The sequence below is a fragment of the Adiantum capillus-veneris genome, chromosome 24, assembly GCF_014529385.1.
Source record: "Adiantum capillus-veneris isolate H3 chromosome 24, ASM1452938v2, whole genome shotgun sequence".
NCBI lineage: Eukaryota > Viridiplantae > Streptophyta > Polypodiopsida > Polypodiales > Pteridaceae > Adiantum > Adiantum capillus-veneris.
The window spans coordinates 66,185,038-66,209,936 of record NC_140954.1 but is presented as its reverse complement, the minus strand read 5'-3'; the positions used below and the strand labels follow the sequence as shown (position 1 = coordinate 66,209,936).

Here is a 24,899-nt window from a genome sequence, read left to right as displayed (position 1 = left end):
ATGCATAGCGCATCAATGCCATGTGCAATGACCTCCGCCAATCTATCCACAATAGGTATCTTGACGCTCACTGCATCACCACCAGAACTAGTCACACATGGACATGTCAATCCTAACTCCAAGATAGTTGTCTATCCCTCATCGTCCATAGGGACAATATCCACATGCCCTATAATTACCATATTAGCCTCTAGCATGAGCATGTCAAAGAACTCCATATCGCTCATCTCTATGGTAGGAGGCATCTCTATCCTAAGAGGATCAATCTGGTGTGTCTCGTTATAGCATGGCCACTCTACCTATGCATCTACATACATGTCATGCAAAACACTATGGAGCTCATGGCAAAAGATATGGGGGGGTTGTGCCGTTTAAGAAATACTTGACATTCGCTCTCTCTCACACATTGTGGTGACTTACTCCACCCACATTTTGTGTTCTTTCTCTTCTTCTCCCTCTCCGCACACACAACGTGTTCACGCACTCACAATCCTTTACAAATTTCAGGATATAATTGGCAATGCATTTCTATGAATTTTATAGTGGCACTACCAAGAACTCAAAGAGCCAAGGACTCTATGTCGGTATTGGTTGATTGTTTGAGCAAGATGGCTCACTTTATTCCCACCGTACACACTGTGGTTGCTCCACAAGTCTCGGATTTCTATATTTTGAATATTTTTAGACTCCATGGATTACCTCAATCCATAATTTTTGATAGAGATCACACGTTTATAGGACATTTTGGGCAGCAATTGTTTGCTAAATTGAATGTCAAGGACTCTATGTCGGTATTGGTTGATTGTTTGAGCAAGATGGCTCACTTTATTCCCACCGTACACACTGTGGTTGCTCCACAAGTCTCGGATTTCTATATTTTGAATATTTTTAGACTCCATGGATTACCTCAATCCATAATTTTTGATAGAGATCACACGTTTATAGGACATTTTGGGCAGCAATTGTTTGCTAAATTGAATGTCAATTTAAATACAGATAAAGGCGATAACCTTGAGACAAATGATCAATTGGAAAAGGTGAATTAACTCAATTCATAATTTTTGACAAAGATCAAATGTTTACAAGAGATTTTGGGCGGTAACTGTTCGTTAAATTGAATGTCAATTTAAATACGATTAGAGGTGATCACCTTGAGATAGATGGTCAAATAGAAAGGGTGACTCAAAATTTTGAAGATATGTTGAGAGACTATGTGTCTTACATATCTTCCCTTGATGGAATTTGCATATAAATAGTCATCCACATAGAGCTATGTGATTTACACTATTTGAAATGAATTATGGTACGACTCCTCTAGCTTCAAGAATTTCAGGTTCTCTGGCTTGTTTCCCTACTATGGAAAGCTTTCTTATACAGATCCAAGACATGCTAACTTTAGCCAAGAAAGGATTTAACAAGCAATTGATAGGGCTAAAAGTTGTGGAGATCAGATGAGATCTTTTATGGCTTTTGAAAGAGTCAAAGCGTTTCTCCCAGTTCCTTCAAAGTCTATGTCCTTATCAACAGGACGGTGCCACCAGCTTTTGCCAAGGTATTGTGGTCCTTGGAAGATTATTAGAAAGCTTAGTGACCTAGCCTATCTACTACTAGAGTTACTTCCACAGTATCAAGTTCATCTAGTGTTTCATGCTAGTAAATTGAAAAGATTTATTTCTAAAGATGATAATCTCTCTCTCTCTCTCTCTCTCTCTCTCACAGACACACACACACACACACACACACATACACACACACGTCTTAGAGTTGAAGGGTTGTCAAATATTCTCCACAACGTTATTAAAGCCCAATTCTGATGCTACAACGGAAATGCTTTGCACAGGGGCGTCGTCTGAACCCAGCCTAAAGGTTCTGTTCCTCCTCTACCTATAATGCGGGGTTTTAGCATTGGCACGTGGTGGAGTTAATTAAAAGCTAAATTGCCTTTGAAGTCTTCAAGGACTGCAGATCTACTCTCCCACACAGAAGAAGGCGCTTTCTGCACACCTACTCAACCTTTCTACGCAGAAAAAAAGGGCGTTCTCTTCGCGTAAGGTAGACTGTTGTTCCGCTTTCTGGAACTCGAGAAGCGCGCGCGCGCGCACACACACACACACACACACACACACACACACACACAGAGAGAGAGAGAGAGAGAGAGAGAGAGAGAGAGAGAGAGAGAGAGAGAGATTTCTTCAGCTTCCTCTGCGTTCTGAAATTGGGTATGCGCTCAAATGTTGTTGAATGCCATTCCCACTTTCTTATTTTGATTTGCACCGGAATTGCAGGTGCACAAAAGTACAGAAATGGCTTCCGCTGCCCCTGCCGCTGACTTGGCTGATGTGGCAACGACAGACTTGATGAGTGAGCTGCTCCACCGCATGAAGTGTGCATCAAAACCAGACAAGCGCGTTATTCTTGTTGGTAGGTCATTTTGTACTCACTAAATTCGTAGAGCATAGAGAATAGTCACAGCAGGGTCTCAGCAATTTTGATACTTCAAATAGATAAGCATGTTGTTCTTCTTGTTACTTGATTCTGGATTTTGTGCTATATAGAACATCCATTGTCCTGTCATATTTCTGATAGCATTCATATGTAGTTTAGGTCGTTGAGATTCAGGCTTTAGGATTAAATGGAACAGTCGAAATTCTAATGTATTAGAAACGAAATTACAGTTGTTATGACAGAGGAAGCTACCTTTTTGCATAAGGTTGGTGAATTTTAAGATTATTTTGTTTAGCCTTCCTATTCCCCTTATACATCTCATGATGCATTCCTTGAAGATAGTACATTTTGTTGTGGTTTGTGTATGTAGCAAGTGTATGTGGTAGGGTAGCAAATAGAAAGCCCCATTCGCACATTTTGAGTATCGAAGCAAGTTTAGCATTGGGACAAGGGACAGTGGGCCTTATGGTTTTTTTTGAGGTGAAGGTCCTCCTGGATGTGGAAAAGGAACTCAGTCTCCAATTTTGAAGGATGAGTACTGTCTTTGCCACTTAGCCACAGGAGACATGCTACGTGCAGCAGTGACTGCAAAGACTCCGTTAGGGTTGAAGGCGAAAGAGGCTATGGACAAGGTGCGGTTGTTATTTTTGGAAAATGCTTTTTTAAAAAGTTAAAGATAAGTTCAGTTTCATTTTCCCTTGTTGCAAATCACAGGGGGAGCTTGTGTCTGATGATTTGGTGGTGGGTATCATCAATGAGGCAGTGAAAAAGCCCTCATGTCAAAAGGGGTTCATTTTAGATGGCTTTCCACGTACCGTTGTTCAAGCTGAGAAGGTACTGTTTGGACTCTTCACCCATTTTTCTGTGTTCAAAAGGAAAGATATTTCCATTTTTTTCCTTGAAATTTTGATGTAGGGCTCTTGTAACTGTTTGTTTTGCTAGAAGTCAATTTGGAGTCTCTCAATCTCCCTTTCTTCAATTTGTTGGAGGCATACTTATTATCCAACCAAGCAATATGTGCATTGTTATTAGTTTGAAAATGATTTTCTCTGCTACATTTATAACATTAGACGAAACTTATGGTTAAGTAGTTATTTCCTTATTAGGTAATTAATCGTTATTGCATTGGTGCATGTGATGCAGCTTGATGCCATGCTGGCAAATCAGGGAACAAAAGTAGATAAGGTTCTGAACTTTGAGATTGCAGACTCAATTTTGGAAGAGAGAATAACAGGTCGTTGGATTCATCCTGCAAGTGGTCGATCGTACCACAACAAGTTTGCACCTCCCAAAGTTCCTGGACTAGATGATGTAAGTGAAACATTCTCTGTTGTCAAGTGGAGTATCATTGTTCATGGTGCAGATGTACAGTTTAAAAGAAACTCAAACAAAGATGGTGCTTGAAGTTTGTTATGAATGTACCTTTTGGTCACATGAGGACAAAATATCTTGGTCATTGGTGTCTCAGATTACTGGAGAGCCATTGATACAACGAAAGGATGATAACGCGGATGTATTGAAAAGTAGACTGGAGGCATTTCACAAGCAAACAAAACCGGTATAATGCTTTACGTTAGTGTTCAATTTTCATAAAATTTGAGAGCGCGCGTGAGAGAGAGAGAGAGAGAGAGAGAGAGAGAGAGAGAGAGAGAGAGAGAGAGAGAGAGAGAGAGAGAGAGAGAGAGAGAGAGAGAGAGAGAGAGAGAGAGAGAGAGAGAGAGAGAGAGAGAGAGAGAGAGATGAAATGTTATATTAATGTCTTCAAAAGGCCAAAATGACCTATGAGACCAGGAAGTTACAATGCGGTGTATCTGTCTTCAAAAGGCCAAAATGACCTATGAGACCAGGAAGTTACAATGCGGTGTATCTGATACCAAGTCAGATTAACAAAATAAATTTTTAAACTAGGGATAACAAGATATAACTAGAGAGAGAGAGAGAGAGAGAGAGAGAGAGAGAGAGAGAGAGAGAGAGAGAGAGAGAGAGAGAGAGAGAGAGAGGCTAGGGCTCCTGCCTGCCATGGAGGTCTCCGCCCTGCCGTGCCCTGCCATGGAGGTCTACCCTGCCTCACCTTGCCTCGCCACTCCCCACTGCCTTGGCCCCCTTGCTTCTCCCATCGCGAGCTTGCAGCCGGCCCTCTGCCGCACCTGCTGCCCCTTGCTACCCTCGTCCTCTTGCAGCACATCCTGCAGAATGATGAATCAGCCTGCCATGTCCTGTTTGCTGCCCCTGGAGTGCGCATCCACCCTTGGCCTGCTGCGAATTCCCGCAGCCTCCAGATTCAGCTTGCTATGCACTGCTCGCTAACCCTGGAGGTCTCAGCTTAGCACCCTTTGCTCGCCATGCTGCCTCGGCTGGCTTTTGTTGTGCAATTGTCACCCTCTTTGCTGATCCAGTTCAAAGCCGTATCCCTCGTCTCTTTTGTCACGTTCCCGCTTTTGGAGGTGCCGCCTATCATCCATGAAGGTGAAGCTTGTCAGGACCACTCTTTCTGCTTGGAGAAGGTTGCTTGTGCGACCTCGCCTCCCTCACTAGCCATCCTCCTCCTGGTGTTGTAGACTTCGCGGGAGTTGTTTGGACATTTCTCTCTCGTGTGGTCCAGCTGCTTCGTCGGTGCCTTGCTTGTTTCAGGTTTGGTTTCTTTTTGCTCTTTTATTGTTCTTTTCTTTTCTCTTCTTTCCTTGTTTCTTGGTTGTTCTTGATTGTATCTGTGTGTGTGTGTTTGTCACTGTGTGGTGTGAGTGCGAGTGTGTGTTCTGTTGCCCTTTGAGGACTTGCTTTCGGCAAGTGTGCATGGAAGCATGTCCTTCGAGTTTCCGTTGCTTTCGTTTTTGTTTGTTTGTTCGTTTTCATCCACTTTTGGGTGGGGTTTTGGAGAGTTTTGTTGTTTTGGCTTCGGTTGCTGTTGTGGCTTGTTCGGTGGTTGGAAAGCAGCTCTTCTCTCCTCGCTCTCCTAGGATTCTTGGGACGCTTTCAAGAGAGAAGGAAAGTGAACACGGCACGGTGTGTTTGTGCCCTCAGATGCATTGACCTTAAAGTATTATTTGTTACCATATATATGTGGTAGTGGTGTGTGTGAACACACTTTGGACCGTCGGGGCATTTTTTTACTCACTAGGAGGTTTTTTGAATTTTCCCCATTCATTGTATATATGCCCATCACTCTAGGGCTATCTTATTTTTCCATTGCACACTAAGATATATACTCTTTGTTGTGTGCCTTGAGCTTCCTTCGTCTTCTCCAAGCTCTGTGTGTTTCCTTGCATCTCTAATTCGAACAATCGATATCAGAGTAGGTTGCGTCCTCCCGGGCTTAGTCGTCAGCGTCGCCAGCACAGTCTTGCTCACTTTCTCAGATTTTAGTGAGCTTTGGTGAATGTCAACAGGTCGACAAATACTTCGGAAGAACTTGAAGAGATTGGTCTGCTCAGATTTTCAATTCGGGCTCATTTCGGCCTCTGTTTCCACTTCAGACAGCGTTGCGCATGCAATTTCGTCATTATGTGCATAATTTTTGTCAGTACTGTTTACTGCATAACAGGTTCCTTACAATCTTCTACGGATTGTGCTATATGGCACGTCTTGGTCCCGCTCCGTTTCTTCTCTTTTCAGACATTTTTCACATCAGGTGTAGTCATTTGCCATGGCTAACAATAACGCAGACGTGTTCAAAATGTTTGTTGCTGATGATAGATTGTGTCACGATTGTGACCATGTTAACAGTATTACATCTACTCCTAGTTTCAGATACGCGAAGTGCCATGCCAAGGAGAACCCCTACGCTTGGATGGTCACACCCCTTCGCCCAAAAGACGTCTCACGGCAAAAGAGACACTCCTTTGACGAGTGCACACCCCTTCGCTCTATGGGTGCGACTCTTCGCCCATTGGCTGCATCTCTTCGCCGAAAGGATGTGTCTTTACGTCTAAAATCATGTCTCTTCACCAGGAGACATGTCTTCATTTATGTCTCTTCGTCTCCTATATAAGGAGCCCTTGTATCACACGTTCAATCAATCAAACACAGAGTCTTCTGAGTTTTGTTTCTGAGTTCAGTTCAAGTTTTTTAAGTCTTAATCATGAGTTCAAGTACTTAATTACGGATTAGTACCTAGAATCCTTACAATGGTATCAGAGCAAATTATTTTCCCCGGACCCGAAGGTTGTGAGCCTCTCACCTTGCCGTTACACTCTACCCTCTCCTGGCGTTGCATGGAAGGAGCAGAAAGATGGTATACACATATGACAATATGAGGTAACTTAAATTTATTATGTTCCAATTATATACATAAAGGACACGGATGCTGATGTGTGTGTATAGGAGTGCCACGTATCCAGCCTCCATCGGGTGGTGTCCTTTCGGGATTGCGCTCGCACCTCTTCATGTGAAAGGACGGCACCTATTCACCTTGCTGGCACCCATGCGCATACAGCCCCGACATCACTTACTTCCCTTGATGCCCCTTGCGTACCCCTTTCCTTGCATAGGCTAAAATGTTGGGTTGCTTATTCTGCACTGACTGGGCTGATATTCTTTACATGCTTGGCTGAGTTTTCTGCAAGTGTCGGTCTGCTCATGAGAATTGAGACGTTGATTGACAGGCCATGCTGGAATTGCACCTCTTCGTTGGATTGAAATTGCACTTTTTCGTTGGCATCCCCTTACGTAAACAACCAATAGCGTATATGTTTTAATGCTATCAAGTGACTTCAATGTTTAATGATTGAATTGCCTGGCCAACCCTAATTTTTTAACCCCTCATGTGAAAGCACCTATTCATTGGAATTACAAGTACGTACAACCAAATATGACAATCAACTAGCGATCTCTTCATTGGCACGTTGTTGCTCCTCTCTGTTCCTCCAACGTTGGTCTAGAGTGCACTTTGCGTGCACGAACCTTTTTGCCATCATAGCCGGCGACGAATTCCGAACAATGTTCTCTTGTTTAAAAAAATAAAAAAATTTCCACCCGAAGTGGTAGTTTATTCAAGATTATTACCGGACCCCAGAGCCGGAATCCGTTCTAAACATAATTTCCACTCCCGGAGTACCCGCCCCAAAACTTGTTCCCAGAATTTGCACCTGTTCGTTATTCCCTTAGAGACGTAACCATGCCAAATTCTCAGGACGGAGGTGGTCAATCTGACGATGCTTGTACTCTTATCAAGGTACAGATGGCCACACTTTCCACAAGCCTTGCATCACTACACACTCGTTTGGATCAGATGTTGATGCAAAACAATTCCCAGAATCGTACTACAACTTATAGGACTACACATACTGATTCACAATCTTCTTCCGAAGCTTCAATGGACGAACCAAACGACCGAGATCTAACTGAGGAGGTAGACAATCGCGAACTTCAATTACTTTATAAAATTTTTAATGCTGCACAAAAGAAGAAGCTTGATGTTAAACTGCCAGAACCGTACAACGGTCGCCGCGACAAGTGCGTGTTGGACCAATGGCTATTCAAAATGGAAGTCTACTTTTTAACCGAATGCCACTGTACACCATTTACGGGTCACCGCGACATTGATACCGCCTTGCAAGGTGTGGAGAAATACTTCTTTTGGGTGCTGTGGACGATTTTGTACGCAGTTGCTTGTTATACAAGAAGGTCAAGTTTGACAGGCATAAAGCACAGGGATTGTTACAGCCTTTACCCATACCCTCCCGCCCTTGGGAAACTATTGCTATGGATTTCATTTTTGATCTCCCGAAGACACATAGTGGACACAATGGTATCTGGACTGTTATTGACAGATTTAGCAAGCAAGCTCATTTCATTCCACTGAAGAAGATAGTCAAGTCGGATCATTTAGCGAGACTGTTCATTGCCCAGATATTCAGATTACATGGCATGCTCGAGACAATTGTCTTTGAAAGAGATTCTTGATTCACGAGTTTGTTTTGGAAGGTGATTTGGGAGAACATTGGCACACGGCTGCAGTTCACGTCATCTTTCCACCCGCAGACAGATGGGCAATCTGAGATTGCAAATTCAATGTATTGGATTTATTGAAGTCTTACATTTCGGATTAGAAGAGTCAATGGGAAACGTATTTGCCCTTGGTGAGATTTGCCTATAATAACACAGTACACTCTTCGACAGATTATTGAAGGTGCTCCGAAGGTTCCACCCTTCTTAAGCACGAAAGATAAGATTTTTGAAGCCGACCAGTACACGAGGGACTTGGACACTGCTTTTGCCAAGGTTAGAGAGGCTTTAGAGAAATCTCAAGAAAGACACAAAAAGCAAAGTTACTTGGAACGGGAACGGGGAACGGGAACGGGGGGCTTCGAAACGGTACCGGAACGTATAGGCGGGGATCGGAACGCGAACGCCGGAACGGTCCACCAAAAAACGCTGAAATTAGCCTCAAAACAGCCTATAAGTTAGGAAACAACTATAAGCCAAGCTTCTAACACCTACTTGGACAATTAGAATCATGTTCAAGCATGTTTTAAGTTTCAACATGTCGCTTGTGCGCGATGCCATTTAGTGGTTGCGGATGTAAATTCAATTTACCGGGGTTGTAGACACCTCATAACATACTAAGTGCATCACAAATAACATTATCTAGGAAGTGCAAAGATTGAAGAGCTCAATAAAGTTGAATAGACAGAAAGACGGATTAAAAACTTAAAAGACTATGACTATATAGTATAAATTCAAGTGTGGCTTATAAGGCCAGCCAAGGCACTACAAAAAGGTAAGCACTGAGAAAAGATAAGAGTCGAGGCTCAAGAGTAAAGACTAGCCACTATGGACTCAAGAGCTCAATACATAGATGCCAAAATGCCATAATGGAAACATGTCAAGGGCCAAGGCTCAAGGACCAGTGGCAGAAGAGCCAGCCTGCCAATCTGTAGTGGTGTCATGGAGATCATGGATGTCATCCCAATCCTCATCCCCAACAGGCTCGTCCGCATCATCCACTTCATGTAAAACCTCTGTAGATCCACCCTCCCCAAGTATCTCCGCCTCTGCCTCCATCTCCCACTGTAGAAAGGGATCTGATACTTTGGATGCCGACTTGCAAAGCATACGCAAGTTTGCACTCACAAATACAAGATCATTTGCTTTCTCCACTGCAAGTCGGTTTCTCTTCCTGGATGCAACGTGGCTATAAACACTCCACAATTGCTCCAAGCAAGAGGAGCTAACCGCTTGGCTGAGGATGCGGATAGCTAGTCTCTGAAGCTCTGGCCCATCTGAGCCATAGTCCTGCCACCACAAAACTGAGGAGATCTTGGTGCGATCAACTTGGGCATCGGCAAGCCCAAATGATCCTCGCATATCCCTGTACATAGCAAGTTGATCCTTGATTTTGCGGCGCTCTTCTCGATTAGGGTGAAACATGGTCAAGATCTCGTTCCATTGCTTGGTCACCTCCCCATCATGCTCCTGTCCTGCACCTTGAAACTCTGGATCCAGCACAAAAGCCGCACCATGGAAAGGGGAAGCATAGGCGTCCCATCTGCTCTGACAAAGCAAGCTAATCTCCTCAAACCTATCTGCATTTGGCTCAAGTGTTTGGAGGGCCTCCACCATGCGATCCATGGCCTCATAAACCTTGCCAATGCAAGGTTGCATGCCATCAACTACTCGAAGCAAGTGGAGTACCGGCTGTACCATTTGGTCTATAGTCTTCAGTGACTCCCAAAACTGGGGATCCTCTGACTTGCTTGCACATAAGATCCCTGCGACTGAACTTGCGTAGGATGAGGAAGTATACTCCGTACTGATGAGGGTCTGCCGCACTGCACTCTGACATTCGCATAGGCGATGAACCATTAGGTAGTTGTAGGCAAAGCGGGTCTCGCAATACTTCAAGAGAACCTTACCCCATGACCGCTTCAAGAATGCAGCACGAAGGAGATTGTGATTGTTGATGAAGGACACTATCTTGGACGCACTTGTAATGAGAGGCTCAATCCAAGGTAGGCGCCCTATATCCTTTAAAAGGTTATTGAGACAATGTGCCATACAAAATGACACTTTGATGCGGGGATACATGCCCTCCAAAATGGCGCCGGCTGCCCTGTTTGATGCCTCCCCATCCGTGACAAGCTGCAACACCATCTCTGGGCCAATGATCTCTATGGCAGACGCCCACTCTCCAGCAAGCACATCGGCGGATTTCCCTGTTTCTGTGGCGTCATGTGAGTGGGCAAAGTACATCTCTCCCTTGCAATAAGCCACAAGCCCATGAATGGATCTCCTCCTTGTGTCGCTCCATCCATCTGCAATGAGTGTCACTCCATACTTGGCCCATTGTCGCTTCATGTTTACGGCTGCCATCTCCACAACGGCCTTCTCTCTATCAAGAAGAGTAGTACGGAGGGCCTCTGAAGTGGGTGGCACGTAGCGTGGCCCGTAATCCCCAATCCTTGTGCACATTGCCTTGAAGTAGTCCGACCTATACAATGTACATGTCACAAAGGTCAAAAGAGAAGACAATGTAGATTGAAAAACAAACATACTAGTTATGGTCATGATATGAAAGAGCATTGAGAACTTGGAACTTACCGAGCCTTTATGAAAGGGATATGATCGTGATAAAAAAAGCGGGCAACGGCGGCATCCACATCCTCCTTCTTTTTGGGATCCCATGACGAATCTAGAGTTTGTTGACGATGGGTGGGATGAGAGGCAGTGCTCGTTTGAAATGATGATTGAGCCGCCGCACTACTACCTCCAACGGAAGCGTGCGAATGAGTGGTAGAAGAAGGAAAAACCAAGTGATTGGGGTCAATGGCTTTCCGCTTGGGTCGATCATTTGCTTTGGCTCTTATGATGGCATCCTTGATGTCAAGCTCCTTCTTCTTCTCGGCCGTCACATTAATGCAAAGTTTCACTTGCTCTCCCACTATGTGAAGGAGATGTGCTCGAACCTTGCTTGTCCCGGATTTGCGTTGAAATCCACATAGTTTGCACGTCCATGATCTTGCACCGCCTTCTTTGCCCAAGACTTCGGAGTGCACCTCATCCCACCATGAAGGCTCATCCTTCTTTCCTCTCTTACCAACCGAGGGACCTTCATTTGATGCGGAAGCTTGTGCCATGTTGATGGCGCTTGAGACTTGAGGCTTGAAACTCAAGAGAGAGATGGAGGGATGGAGCTTGAAAGTTGAGAGAGGGATGGAGCTTGAGAGAGGGATGCAATGAAGGAAATTGGAATGGAGCTTGCAAGTTGCGAGAGGGATGAAGCTTCAACCTTGAGAGCTTGTGGCTTCGAGCTTGAGAGAGAGGGTGAGAGAGGCTTGAAGCTTCAAGCTTGAGAGAGGGTGTGAGAGAGTGGCTTCAAGCTTCAAGCTTGAGAGGGAGGGTGAGAGGGAGAGAGTGGCGCTTCAAGACTCAAGTAGCAATGCGGGAGAGTGAGGGCTATGAAATTGTGAGGGGTGTGCATTAGCTTTTATAGGAGAAAATAGTGAAGACCTCCCCCCCCCCCCCCCCAAACACACACACACCTCTAGTGTGAACGATCCCATGAGTGGGCGCTCCAAAAACTGCCGTCTATTTTTGAAATTTAAAAACTGCCACCCAAATTTGAATTTTAAAACTGTCGCCAGACGTTCCGTCCGGCCGTTCCGGACTGTTCCGTCCCGTTCCGCCCTGCTGAAACGCCGTTCCGCTGTTACGTTCCGGAACTGGAACGTCCGCCCGTTCGCGTAGCCGTTTCTCCGGCCGGCCTTGCTCGGAACCCCCGTTCCGCCCGTTCCGTGTTACTGTGACAAAAAGGTAGCAGATCGACACTGTCGCGATTTGAAATTAAAGGAGAACGATTGGGTGCTCTTACGTTTTGATAAGGCACACCTGAGAAAGAAAAAGAGAAAGGAGCGGCTTTTTCGAAAGCTTAGCATGAGATACTATGGACCTTTCCAGATAAAAGAAAAGATATATGATGTCTCCTTTAGACTGAAGCTGCTTGATACTTGGAGGATTCACAATGCTTTTCATGTAAGTGTAACCGACTTGGACACTCCAAGTCAAGAATCTACTGCGACAACACCAAATAACCACTTCAAAACAGTTCGCAGTTCACAATTTATTCGACACTGGCTCGGCGGAGTTCCGTGCCTAGAGATATTGGTCCCAAAGACTGGCGTCCCTTTCGGTATTTCTTTTTGTATTAATTTGTGTTCAAAGTACAAGAGTGCGGGCAGGCGCTCACACTCAGACTCTGCGTCCAGATGCTGTGAGTTGTGAGAGGCCTGCTCACTATTAATGAGTACAAGGGATGCCAAAAGCAGAGCCCCAAAAGTTGGTAAAAATCAAAAGCTTTGTGAAAAATAAAGCTAAAAGAGGTTTTCTCTTTCATGCCATGCTAGGCCACAAATAAAGCCAGCCTTAAAAAATTAAACCTCTTCTCTCTTTCTAGCTTGCGTAGAAATAAAGCAAAAAGACTCTCTTTCTCTCTCTGCAATCGCATAGCCAAAAAGCCGTATGCTACCCCTGCTTTTCCACTGGCGTAAGTCCCTGCTTTTCCACTGCCTCAAAATGCGGGCGTTCGTACAAGGCCTACCGCGTCATCCTACCACGTCAGCAAGCAGCCAATAATTTCTGCATTACGCTTGCAAAACAGACAGAGGCCATAAATTGCCTTAGCAGACATTGACTGTTAGTACCGACGCACTAGGGACACACATCTAGCACATGTACCAATCGACAGTCACATCACACGACATCACAGGACATCACTTGACATCACAGGACATCACATGACAAAGCACATTCAACATTCATTCGGATCTTAGACCATGATTTATCGGCAATGCTGTTAGCAATCGCATCTAGATCCACTCAGGACCTCATAGATGCCCGATTGACTAACACCTATTGCAACCATGTCTATTCGAGATCTTTTAGACCAAAATGCTGCAGTCATTTCGTCTATTAGTTCCTGCACTTAAAAACAAGTCAAGAACAAATCAGTTTCATATTCAGGAATTCCATTTCATAAAATCATACAGCAGAATACTGTCATCTCTCAGTATTCTTGAAGCTCAAAGAGACATCAGTATTCTAAAATCGAGGCATCTGTTGACAAAGGAGCGGAGTAACTCCCCTCTTGTGCATCCCACTGTACCAGATTTGTGGCCAAGCTGAATTCGGGGTAAACCAAAAGCTTCAAGGTAAAAGGTTCACAATTTGAGGAGTATTTGCTAGGTCCTCCTTCTCCATCCACTTTTATCCGATGCAAGATAGTTCTTGAATTTAACCAAGAACCGCCTTCTTACTTTACCCTTGTTCTTTGTGTCCTTATGTGCCAAAATCTGTTCAGGAACAAGGATCTCCTCGTTTTCCTCCACTTCGGGTTGCTCATCGGGCTCCCCATCACCAGGCACATCACCTTTGAAAGGTTTCAAGAGACTCAGTTGGAAGGAGACATCATTGATCTTTTTGGAGATCTGGAAAGGTCCATAGTATCTCATACTAAGCTTTGGAAAAAGCCTCTTCTTTCCCTTCTTCTTTCTCAAGCGTGCCTTCTCAAAACGTGATGGCGATCCATTGCCTTTTTCTAGATTTCTGCAAAGCCTCGCGGACCTTGGCAAAAGTAGTGTCTAAGTTGCGGGTGTACTCATCAGCTTCAAAAATCTTATCTTTCGTGCTTAGGAAGGGTGGAACCTTCACAGCACCTTCAACAATCTCAAATGGCGCCTTCCCCGTCGAAGAGTGTATCATGTTGTTGTAGGCAAATTCCACCAAAGGTAGATACTTTTCTCATTGAGTCTTCTGATCCAAGATGTAAGACTTCAATAAATCTAAAACCACTGAATTGGCAATCTTAGAGCCCGTCAGTATGCAGGTGGAAAGATGACGAGAACTGCAACCGCGTGCCAATTTTCTCCCTAATTGCCTTCCAAAACAAACTCGTAAATCTGGGGTCCCTGACTGAGTCAATCATCTCAGGCATGCCATGTAATCTGAAGATCTGGGCCACAAACAGTCTCGCTAAGTGATTCGGCTTGACTGTTTTCTTCACTGGAATGAAATGAGCATGCTTGCTTAATCTGTCAATAACCATTCAGGCACCATCGTGATCACTCTGTGTTCTCGGGATATCAAAAATGAAATCCATTGCAATACTTTCCCAAGGGCGGGTGGGTATGGGTAAAGGCTGTAACAATCCGTGTACCTTATGCTTGTCAAACTTGACCTTCTGGCATACCAAGCAACTGCGCACAAACTCGTCCACATCCTTCTTGAGTCTCGGCCAAAAGAAGTATCTCTCTACCTCTTTCATGGTGGTAGCAATGCCGCGATGACCCGTAAAAGGCGGATAGTGGCACTCAGTTATAACCTTTTCTTTTCCTCATCAAGTAGCCATCCCGAATGGAATATCCCGCTACTGTCTCCCCATCCCATATCCGTGTGAAAAGTTGAAAACGTCAGCAAACTCTGGATCTGTGGCATACTGCTCCACCATATCCTCGAAGCTCCTATGATGTATCGCGGAAATAGCCAAAACCAACGGCTTGCGAGACAAAGCATCTGCCACCAAATTCTTCTGTCCCTGAACATGGACAATCTGGAAGTGAAACTGTAGCAAGATGTTCGCCCACCGCATCTGCTTTTTTGATAGCTGCTTTTGTGACAAGAAGTAGCGTAAACTCTGATGGTCTGCAAAGACAGTAAAATCCGCCCCGAGAAGGTAGTGCCGCCACTGAGTAAGAGCATGGATAACCGCCAAAAGCTCTTTCTCATAAATCTGTGCTATCAATTCCGGGCTTGAGAACAATCGGCTCTCGTAAGCAATGACATGACCTTCTTGCATGAAGACCGCACCCAGACTACGACCACAAGCATCACAATATACTTCAAATGACTTGCAAGTCCGACAAAGTCAAGACTGATCTCGTAGTCAATTTCTCTTTCAAAGTCTGAAAGGCAGTCACCTCTGTGGGTCCCCACGAGAAAAGGGACTCCTTTCTGTGTCAAGATATGCAAAGGGGAAGCAACCTCTGCAAACTTTCTAATGAACCGCATGTAGTACGAACACAACCCCAAGAAGCTTCTAACTTCATGGACATTCTTCAAATCGGGCCAATCATCGATAGTCTCTATCTTGGCCGGATCCATTTGCACTCCTGCTGCTGACACAATGTGTCCCAAAAAGTGTATCTCTGGTAGGAGAAATTCACTTTTCTTCTCATTAATCACTAACTTGTGATCTCGTTATGCCTGAAAGACCTGAAGCAGATGATCTCTATGTTCTGCCTCATTCTTGGAGAAAACAATGATATCGTCAAAGAAAGTGCCAACAAATAGCCTGTACTCTCAAAAAGTCCTGTCCATCATCCGGTTAAATGTTGCAGGAGCATTGGTTAGGCCAAAAGGCATCACCAAAAACTCAAATAACCCAAAAGTCGTCCGAAAAGTCTGTCTTGTAGACGTCTCCCGGCGCGATTCAGATTTGATGATATCCACTCTTCAAATCAGTCCTGCTAAAACAGGAGGATCCCTGTAATCTGTCAAGAATGTCATCAATCCTAGGAATCGGAAATCTGTTCTTGATGGTGATTTTGTTGAGAGCTCTATAATCGATGCACATTCTCCAAGATCCGTCTTTCTTCAAAACCAACAACATTGGAGAGCAATATGGTGAAGTACGAGGCTGGACAAGACCCTTTTCCAAGACGTCTTTCACTTGGTTCATAATCTCTTCGTTCTGTGCTCGGCTCATACGGTAAGGTGCCAGGTTTAGTGGTGTGCTTCGAGGTATCAAATCAATGGTATGATCTTCAGGACGAGCAGGTGGTAACTCGCCTGGCAGTCCCTCTGAGAAGCAATCGGCATGAGTGGAGAAAATCTTGGCGTTCTTTATCAAGTTCAGACATATTTGTCCTATCCTCATCACTCAACTCTTTCAAAAAGATCGAGTAAACAAACAGACTGGATTTCATTAATTTGGAAATGATCGAAGCCGATACAATAGGGACAGACTCGTCCTTAAGTTTAATATCACGTACAATGGTTCTGCCCTCCTCTGTAGTCAATGTTGCGTTTCTCGCCCGATAGTCGACCACTGCGTTGTTCTTGTGGTACTAGGGAATTCCCAAGAGGACATCACATCCTTTCAAAGGCATTATGTAAAAGTCCTCATTCCCCAAATACCCCTGACAATGCAATCGAAGTTTGCCAATGATAGATGTAATGGCTACGTCCTTGTCGGGTGCCGCTAGAACTGCCTCCGCAAGTGGTCCCATCTAATCGGGAGTGATCTCAAGCTGCGTCGCCAATCCCGGTGAAATGGAGTTGGCCTTGGCTCCTCCATCAAAGAAGATCAGGGCTTCTTGGTCTTTCACTTTGCCCCAAGCTCGGCAAAGTTTTGTACTCGTCCACCGTTGGGATCGATACCCATGCAATCTGGAACCAGTCTTGTTTTTATCTTGCCTTTTCTTCCACGTTCCTCAGCTGCTCTCGAACTCTCAGGCCTTTCATCGTCCTTGTCGTTCTGTTCTTTTTGTGCCTTGTTAGGGCACTTCGCGAAGATATGTGCAGTTTCCTTGCATCCAAAGCACTTCCCTTCCCTGATGTAGCGAGCTCGCTCCTGAGGGGTAAAGCTTGGGTCGTATATCTTTCTTTTCTGGGTTGCTCTTCCTCTTTCTACTTTCATTTGTCGAAGTCTGTTCGGCTCTTTGTGTCATGATCTCATCGTTGGGGTAGGTCAAACTGCCAGAGTGAATGGCAAAACCCCGTTTCGCATGACTCATCAACTCCTGAATAGAGGTTGACTTTTGTTCTAAGCAGTGATCTCGGATCACTGTAGGTAGGCCCAAGGTAAACCGCTCAATCTATTCCTTGAAAGAGATCTTCTTAAATGAAGAGGCGGATAGAAAAGAGCTCTAGAATCTCTTGCAATAAGCGTCCACTGTATCCTTCTTGGTCATCCGAAGATGGTTCCAAGCAGTTCGTATATCGCGTTCATACTCTCGAGTCAGCCAAGAAGAAATAAAAAGCCTCTTGAATTTGAGCCATTTAACTTGCACAGTCTTACTTAATAGAAGCGTGGACCACCAAGTTCAAGCATTCCCCTTAAAGTAAGAGGCAGCTCTCCGAATCTTAGAGTGCTCTGAGTAACGCCCTCCCGCGAAAGCGATGCCAAATTGCTGTACAAAAGACAAAGCCTTCGAAGCATCTCTATATCCAGAAAACGTGTCAAATTTAATTGACTGTCCACCTTCTTTAAACTCTCGAACTTTCTTGCTTTTGTCCTTGAGAAAGTCATACTGGTTGGCTTTATAAAAATTCTTCTTCTTTGCATAAAAGTTGTTGTCGTCAGAGTCTGAACTGTCTGTAGACGAGTCCTTTGTAGAACTGTCACTCACGTGGCGAGATTTAGACTTCTTTGCCTTTTTCTTGCCCTTTTTGAAGCGTTGCTTTTTGCTTTGCTTTTTGTCTTTTCGGTCTTCTTCGCTCGAATCAGATGAGCTAGAAGAAGTGTCAGAAGAAGAAGAACTGGGTACTCCTTCAAACCGAACATGCTTCTTCTGCTATCTTGCTTTTTCAAAAGTAGACTGACGACCCAAATAGCCCGGGAAGTCAGCGCCTTTCTTCTGCTTTTTGTCTTGCTTTTTAGCTTTGTTCTGCACGTCAAAAAACTGAGCAATTCGTGCATCCACCTCTTCTAATTCTTTCTCTGTATACTTCTTGGGAGTAGGAGGTTTCTTGAGAGCGGGTTTTCGGGGTGGTTCTGTGGTTTTCTGCCACTGCGTGTGCACCTCCTCCAAAAAAGTCTTGCTCATATATTTTGCCATTTTCGGGTCCTTGGCAAAATTAAGCATCATCTTTGTTGCGTCGCCGATGAATCGTTGACGCTCCATCTCTCGACGCTCCGCTTGAGTAGGCCGAGGAAGGCCATACTCCTTGCTTGAATCTTCGTTGTGATCCCTTTCCGTATCTCCGGATGCAGAGGGAGTCCACAGATCTCTGCCTGAAGCCATAGGTGCCGCGGAAAAAAAAAAAAGGGATCGGATTCCCCATAGAAGAGAAATCGGCCGTGCTCTGATACCATTGTAACCGACTTGGACACTCCAAGTCAAGAATCTACCGCGACAGCACCAAATAACCACTTCAAAACAATCCACAATTCACAATTTATTCGAGAGTGGCTCGGCGGACTTCCGTGCCTAGAGATATTGGCCCCAAAGACTGGCGCCCCTTTCGGTATTTCTTTTTGTATTAATCTGTGTTCAAAGTACAAGAGTGTGAGCTGGTGCTCACACTCAGACTCTGCGTCCAGATGCTCTGAGTTGTGAGATGCCTGCTCACGTATGTAATGAGTGCAAGGGATGCCAAAAGCAGAGCTTCAAAAGCTGGTAAAAATCAAAAGCTTTGTGAAAAATAAAGCTAAAAGAGGTTTTCTCTCTCATGCCATACTAGGCCACAAATAAAGCCAGCCTTAAAAAATTAAAGCTCTTCTCTCTTTCTAGCTTGCGTAGAAAATAAAGCAAAAAGACTCTCTTTCTCTCTCTGCAATTGCGTAGCCAAAAAGCCGTACGCTGCCCCTGCTTTTCCACTGCCGCAAGTCCCTGCTTTTCCACTAGGCAACTTCTCAGCAGAACCCCATTAGAAGGCCTAGCGTTTTGAAGATTGCAAGACCTAGCGTTTTTGGATGTAGCAGAACAGCAGCACAAAGCCTTGGTGTTTTTGCATTGCAGAGCAGCTTCGGCATTAGCAGACACAGCAGAACCCCTTCACGACATTAGATCAACCCTAGCGTTAGTAGATTCCCCCCAGCAGCATAATTGAGCCCCTAGCGTTTTTGGATTAGCCTGGACCTCAGCGTTTTTGCAGTTCCGTCGCGACAAGGCCACAAGAAGACAAACGTTTTCAGTTTTCGGCAGCTCGCACCCGAAGTACAAGTCCTGAACCTCGCAGATCTCACCTTCTCGCAACAGGTCCTCGCCGCATGGTCAGATCCCGCGAAGTTTACAGTTTCAGCCCGGAAAACGCAGATTTCAGTATCTGCATTTTCAGCGCGTCGTCGTCGCATCGTCGCCATCGACATCGTCACCGACATAGAATCAAAATTAAGCAAATAAAGATTTGCAGATTTCAGCCCTTAGCATTCATAGATTTCAGCCCGTCTCATCGTCTCGTCGTCGGCAAGTCCAAGCATTGTAAAGATTTGTGCAATCACAAGTAGACCGCTCTCGCCATAGAGAGTGGGGCCTTTGGATGAGGGTTTTACAACATCTCTAGTGGCATATTCTCTTCTCTCTCTATCTCTCAGTCTCAACACCTTCATTCACAGTGTTCATCCACTTTGTTTGTGTCCATTGCTCTCTCTCACTAAAGGAACGGAAGGCTCTCCCTTCCGTAAGTAAAAGGAACCCTTGAGCTCAGTTCGGAGCACTCATCTTGAGCAAAGTTCAACATTCACTTCCGTTGCACCTTACATTGGTATTAGAGCTTTGGCAGTGTTCTGTATCACTCAAGGAAAGAACCACAAGAACCACAAATTTTTTTTTGCGTGTTGCGGTCGCACGTAATCCAAGACCTCTTGGGCGTGTCGATTCCTAATTGTGTTTTTGAGGAGTGACAGGAAACCCAAGAAAGAAGGGCTTGTCCAACCTCCCCTTGTGCCTCCTTTCCCTCATTGAGAGCGGACCGTGCACTTAGCGGCCGGCCAATCGACGTGAGGTGGGAAAAAGCAACCTTGGTGTGAGCGCAAGGCCGCCAAGGGGTGCACCCGCAGAAAAGAGCAGAACTCGGGTGAAGAGAAGATCTTTCTCTAACGCAGATTGCAAGCGAAAGAAGAACCTCAAGAACCCCAAGCTCCTAAGATCCACAAGAAACCAAGTTCCTCGTGAACTTAAGAACCCAAGACCACAAGAACCCACAAGAACCCACGACTTCAGTGAATGGTCATCACTCGAAGTGGAATGGATACTTCGCTTGGAGGTGATGAGCATGAGAGAGGCGAAGAAGAATTTTCCCCACCATGAGGTTTTTTTGACCCTCTCCCTTCCCCATCCACGCAAAGGATTGCACTAACTCCTATGGAGGCTTTTGATACGATGATGATGGACAGGAAGTTAGAACACGAAGCAAGAAGAGCAGAAAGAATGGAAGAATTTGATCGTGAATGCGCAGAAAGAAAAGCAGAAATGGATCGCGAGAACAAAGCAAGAAAAGCCATGAATGATCGCCACATGAAAGAGATGTTGCGACTCTTTTCTCAAGTGCAGGAACAGATGCAAGAGATTCGGGAAAAGGAGACTCTCTCAGTCTCTTTGTCTCCAAAGCATGACACACAGGATTTGAATGATGATAAGCGTGATGATTTGAATGACAATGACAAGCATGATGATTTGCATGATGATCACGATGTGATTTCTCACAAGCATAAATATTTGCATAAAGATGATGTGATTGTTCACAAGGATGATGTGTTAGTTGATACTTTCTCTAGTGAAGCTAACCTCATTGTAGATTGGATCAATCACGAAGAACCGATCTTGGCTCTCGAGTCGAGGTCCACAGAACCCCTATAACCGGCCTGTACAACGTAGAGGGCGGTACTATTTCAATTACTTGTTAACTTTACACAGAGCACTGAGAAGGGAAGAGAACACAGTTGCGTCCAGCGACTAGAATGTCACTGCGCTCACGAGACCGACACCCTGTAGGCCCCAAAGACTGGCGCCCCTTTTGGTATTTCTTTATTCAAATTAAGGTAGACGATCCGACCACTTCGCACAAGCTTTCACAAAGCTGTCCAAACCTAGCGAGGGCTGAAAACGCAGGTTTTCGACCTGATTTTGGCAGCATAACGGCGCAAAAACCTCTATAGGTCAAAAGCACCTGTCTAGGACGGATTCCCTCGCTATCTGGAAGCTTTCTGGTGAGCTGTCACAGAAATTCAGCGGGCTGTAATTCCCTGTTTTTCACTGCTGGGTGCCCAAAAGCGTGTACACGCATCCCAAGGCTCTCACGAGGCTCCCTCGGGGTTCCCTTGCAGTTTAGGTGCGAAACCCTAAACCTGCAGAAAAACACAGCAGGCTGTAATTCGCTGTTTCGGATCGTTTTTAGCGGAGCAAACACACCTACGCGTGTCCCAAGGGCTTCCGCACACAATGGGACAGTTCCCCTGTGAATTGGATGAGTTTTCACGCGAGAAAACTCTCTGAACTTGCAATCTTTCGCGATGGAACTGTGCGTACCTGTGGGGGATTAGCAAATTGCTAATCCGGTTCCTGTTTAGAAGGCTCTTGCCTTGGCAAACGCGCATAAACTCCTAGAACTGTACATGTTCATCTGAGTAGCCCAACTAGTGGGGCATTACCATATGTGCCAAAGGGGAGAGAGAGATGCACGAGAGCAAATCATCGCGCTACATGAGACAAAGGAGAAGGCAAGCTTTCCATTAAAGCTGTAGATCTGCACCCACTACTTACACACACACTGTAGCTCACTAATGAGTCAAATTAGCCTCCTCTCTCAAATTGGGCGCCGCCTCTTGCTGATGGAAGTGGCAAAACTGCCTGGAGCCGCCATATGTCCAGTTTGCCCCTTTTGAGTTAATTCTCTAGTTCCCACTGACTTATAAAGTTATAAGTGACTTTCCGAGTGGCCTAGACTTCATTTGGCGCACACAGGCTTCCATACTCATCAGAATTCAGTGCTAATTGGCCCGACCAGTCCCAGACTAACCGACCCAGACTCCCGTTGTGAGAAACCTATTCGGCCGCAACCGTTTCACATTGGCCATGCAATGTCCACTTGCACCTTTTCAAGGGTTCCGGGGAAAACAAGTAAAAATAAAAATAAATAAAAATATCTAGTACTTATGGAAGGCAACAGACCTCCTTATGACACATCCCACCCTTGAAATATTGTGCGACCTCGCTTGCATGCCATGCGGTATCTCCTAATATCACATATATTCTATGATGGGAATCCAAGATATACATGCTTCCGGAAATGTAGCGTTGGACGATTAAACAATCCCACCAACTTGGCTACGACACATATATCAAGCATAGAAGTCTTCTAGTGTACTCTCAAGCACAAACTTCTCTAGCTAAATTCTGTATGGAAAGAGTAGATACAATTGCTTGCTTAACTACTCTCTTGAGCATCATGAACCATACTCTCCTTACCTTGCTCCAGAAAAGGCTACATCAAGTCACTGTGGGTTCCATATGAAAGGCTTCAAGATACAATTGCAATAGCTGAGGTGAATCAACCAATGCAGACTCTTCCATCCATTTGGCATCCAACGATGGATAGTTCTTGAACTTTACTAAATAGCGTCTTGCAACCTTTCCTCTAACCTTTCTTTCTTTATGTGCCAATATCTGTTCAGGAACAATTCTTCCACTTCGGGTTGTTCCTCATCAAGCATATTCTCTGGCACATTACCAACAAAGGGTCTTAGAAGGCCGACATGAAAAGCATTATGTATTTTCCAGCCTTCTCGTAGCTTTAACATGTAAGCTACATTGTTGATCTTTTCTGAAATTTGAAAAGGACCATAATATCGCATACTGAGCTTAGGAAACAAGCTTTCCTTGCCTTTTCTTTTCCTTAACCTGGCCTTTTCAAAGCGCAAAAGCACCCAATCACCAAGTGAAAATACAAGTTCACGACGGTGACGATCAGCAGCTTTCTTTTGCTTAGCCTGAGTCTTCTCAAGAGGAATCTTTATCTTCCTGTATGTTTCATCCATATCTTGCACATACTTGTCTGCCTAAAAAATCTTGTCCTTAGTCTGCAAAATGGGCGGGACCTTCTTTCCTCCTTCCACTATCTCTAATGGTGCCTTACTTGTTGACGTATGCACAGTGTTATTGTAAGCATATTCAACCAATGAAAGGTGGTGTGTTCCCAAGTTGCCTTATGCTCTGACACATAACATTTGAGCAGGTCCAGGACAGTAGAATTTGCCTCTTCTGATTGTCCATCAGTTTGCGGATGAAACGAAGAAGAGAACTTTAGCAAACAATGCCTTCCAGAAAAGACTCGTCATACGTGGATCCCTGTCATTGACAATTGACTGAGGCATCTAAAGATATTACTCATGAATATCTTGACCATGTGTTCTGGCTTTATCTTCTTCCTCACAGGAATGAAATGGGCCTGCTTACTGAACTTACAAATGATAGTCCAAATCCCATCATTGCCTGTTTGTGTCCTTGGAAGATCAAAGATAAAGTCCATTATACTTTCCCATGGCCTATCTGGGATCGGCAATGGTTGCAACAATCCCGGTTGCTTTTGTCTGTCAAATTTGACTTTTTGGCATACTAAGCATGATCTTACAAATGTGTCAACATCTTGACGCAAAGCTGGCCAATAGAAGAATGCCTCAACCCCTTTCACTGTCGCATCAATTCCACGATGCCCAACATAAGGTGGAGCGTGACTTTACATCAAAATCTTTGGCCGTAACTGTTTAGTAACGCATAACTTTCCATACATCATGAGAAAGTCATTCTTAAGCATATAGTGCTCATGATGTTGCCCATCAACAAGCTGGTCATAGATCCTTGCAAAATCTGAATCTTCAGCATATTGTGTCTCCATTTCGTCTAGTTCACAATGGTACGGAATTGACACTGCTGAAATTTGGGGCTTTCGTGACAACGCATCAGCCACCATGTTCTTTTTCTCTTGCACATGCACAATCTGAAAATGGAACATTGACAAGATGTTTGCCCATCGCATGTGCTTCTCAGACAACTTCGTTTGTGTGAGAAAATATCGCAAGGTTTGATGATCCGTTTGGACAACAAAATCAGCCCCCAGCAGATAGTGTTTCCAACTAGTGAGAGCATGAATTATTGCTAGCAATTCTTTCTCATAGACTTGCAAGTTCCTTTCAGTCTTCAAAAGAATTCTGCTCTCATATGCGACTACTCGGCCATTCTGCATTAGAACTGCACCAAGACTATGGCCACACGCATCACACTGAACCACAAAAGGTTTCGAAAGATCTGGCAAAATGATTACCGGATCTGAAGTCAGCTTCTCTTTCAAGTGTTTGAACGCTAAAATTTCCTTGGCTGTCCACTTGAAAGTAACTCCTTTTCCTTGTAGTGCATGGAGTGGAGAAGCAATCTCAGCAAAATTTCGGATGAACCTCCTGTAGTAGGAACATAAGCCTAGAAAGCTTCGAATGTCATGTACGGACTTCAAGTCTGGCCATGACCTGATTGCTTCCACTTTAGCGGGATCCATTCGTACCCATCCTTTGAAACAATGTGCCCAAGGAAGTGAATCTCTTGCAAAAAGAATTCGCTCTTCTTCACATTAATGGGTAGCCCGTTCTTACGTAACTCATTGAAAACTGCAGTCAAGTGATCCCTATGCTCCTCTTCAGACTTCGAATAGACAATCATGTCGTCAAAGAAGGTACCCACGAAGTTTCTATGTGGTCTAAAAATTCTGTCCATCATTCTATTAAACGTGGCAGGAGCATTTATGAGACCAAA

The 24,899-nt window shown here is 44.7% G+C and overlaps 2 protein-coding genes across 3 annotated transcripts in view; one reads left to right on the top strand and one right to left on the bottom strand.

The window, feature by feature from the left end:
* The first annotated feature begins 1,896 nt into the window (after window positions 1–1,896).
* LOC147426506 (adenylate kinase 3-like) overlaps window positions 1,897–24,899 on the top strand; it is a 47,620-nt gene continuing 24,617 nt past the window's right edge. Inside the window, exons 1-6 of one of the 2 annotated variants that reach the window (XM_086497936.1) lie at window positions 1,897–2,052; window positions 2,286–2,421; window positions 2,932–3,077; window positions 3,160–3,279; window positions 3,589–3,756; window positions 3,914–4,003. In XM_086497936.1, the coding sequence (XP_086354062.1) occupies window positions 2,304–2,421; window positions 2,932–3,077; window positions 3,160–3,279; window positions 3,589–3,756; window positions 3,914–4,003 (642 nt within the window). In that variant the 5' untranslated portion in view covers window positions 1,897–2,052; window positions 2,286–2,303. The other variant, XM_086497937.1, reaches the window with a different exon arrangement.
* On the bottom strand, window positions 4,429–11,879 carry LOC147426507 (uncharacterized). The gene has a single exon (XM_086497935.1). The coding sequence runs from the start codon at window positions 11,065–11,067 to the stop codon at window positions 9,283–9,285; it is 1,785 nt and encodes a 594-aa protein (XP_086354061.1). The 5' UTR covers window positions 11,068–11,879; the 3' UTR covers window positions 4,429–9,282.

What these genes read in the sequence shown, in the direction of transcription:
- LOC147426507 (XM_086497935.1), bottom strand. Translation starts at nt 11,067, where the DNA reads ATGGGATCCCAAAAAGAAGGAGGATGTGGATGCCGCCGTTGCCCGCTT.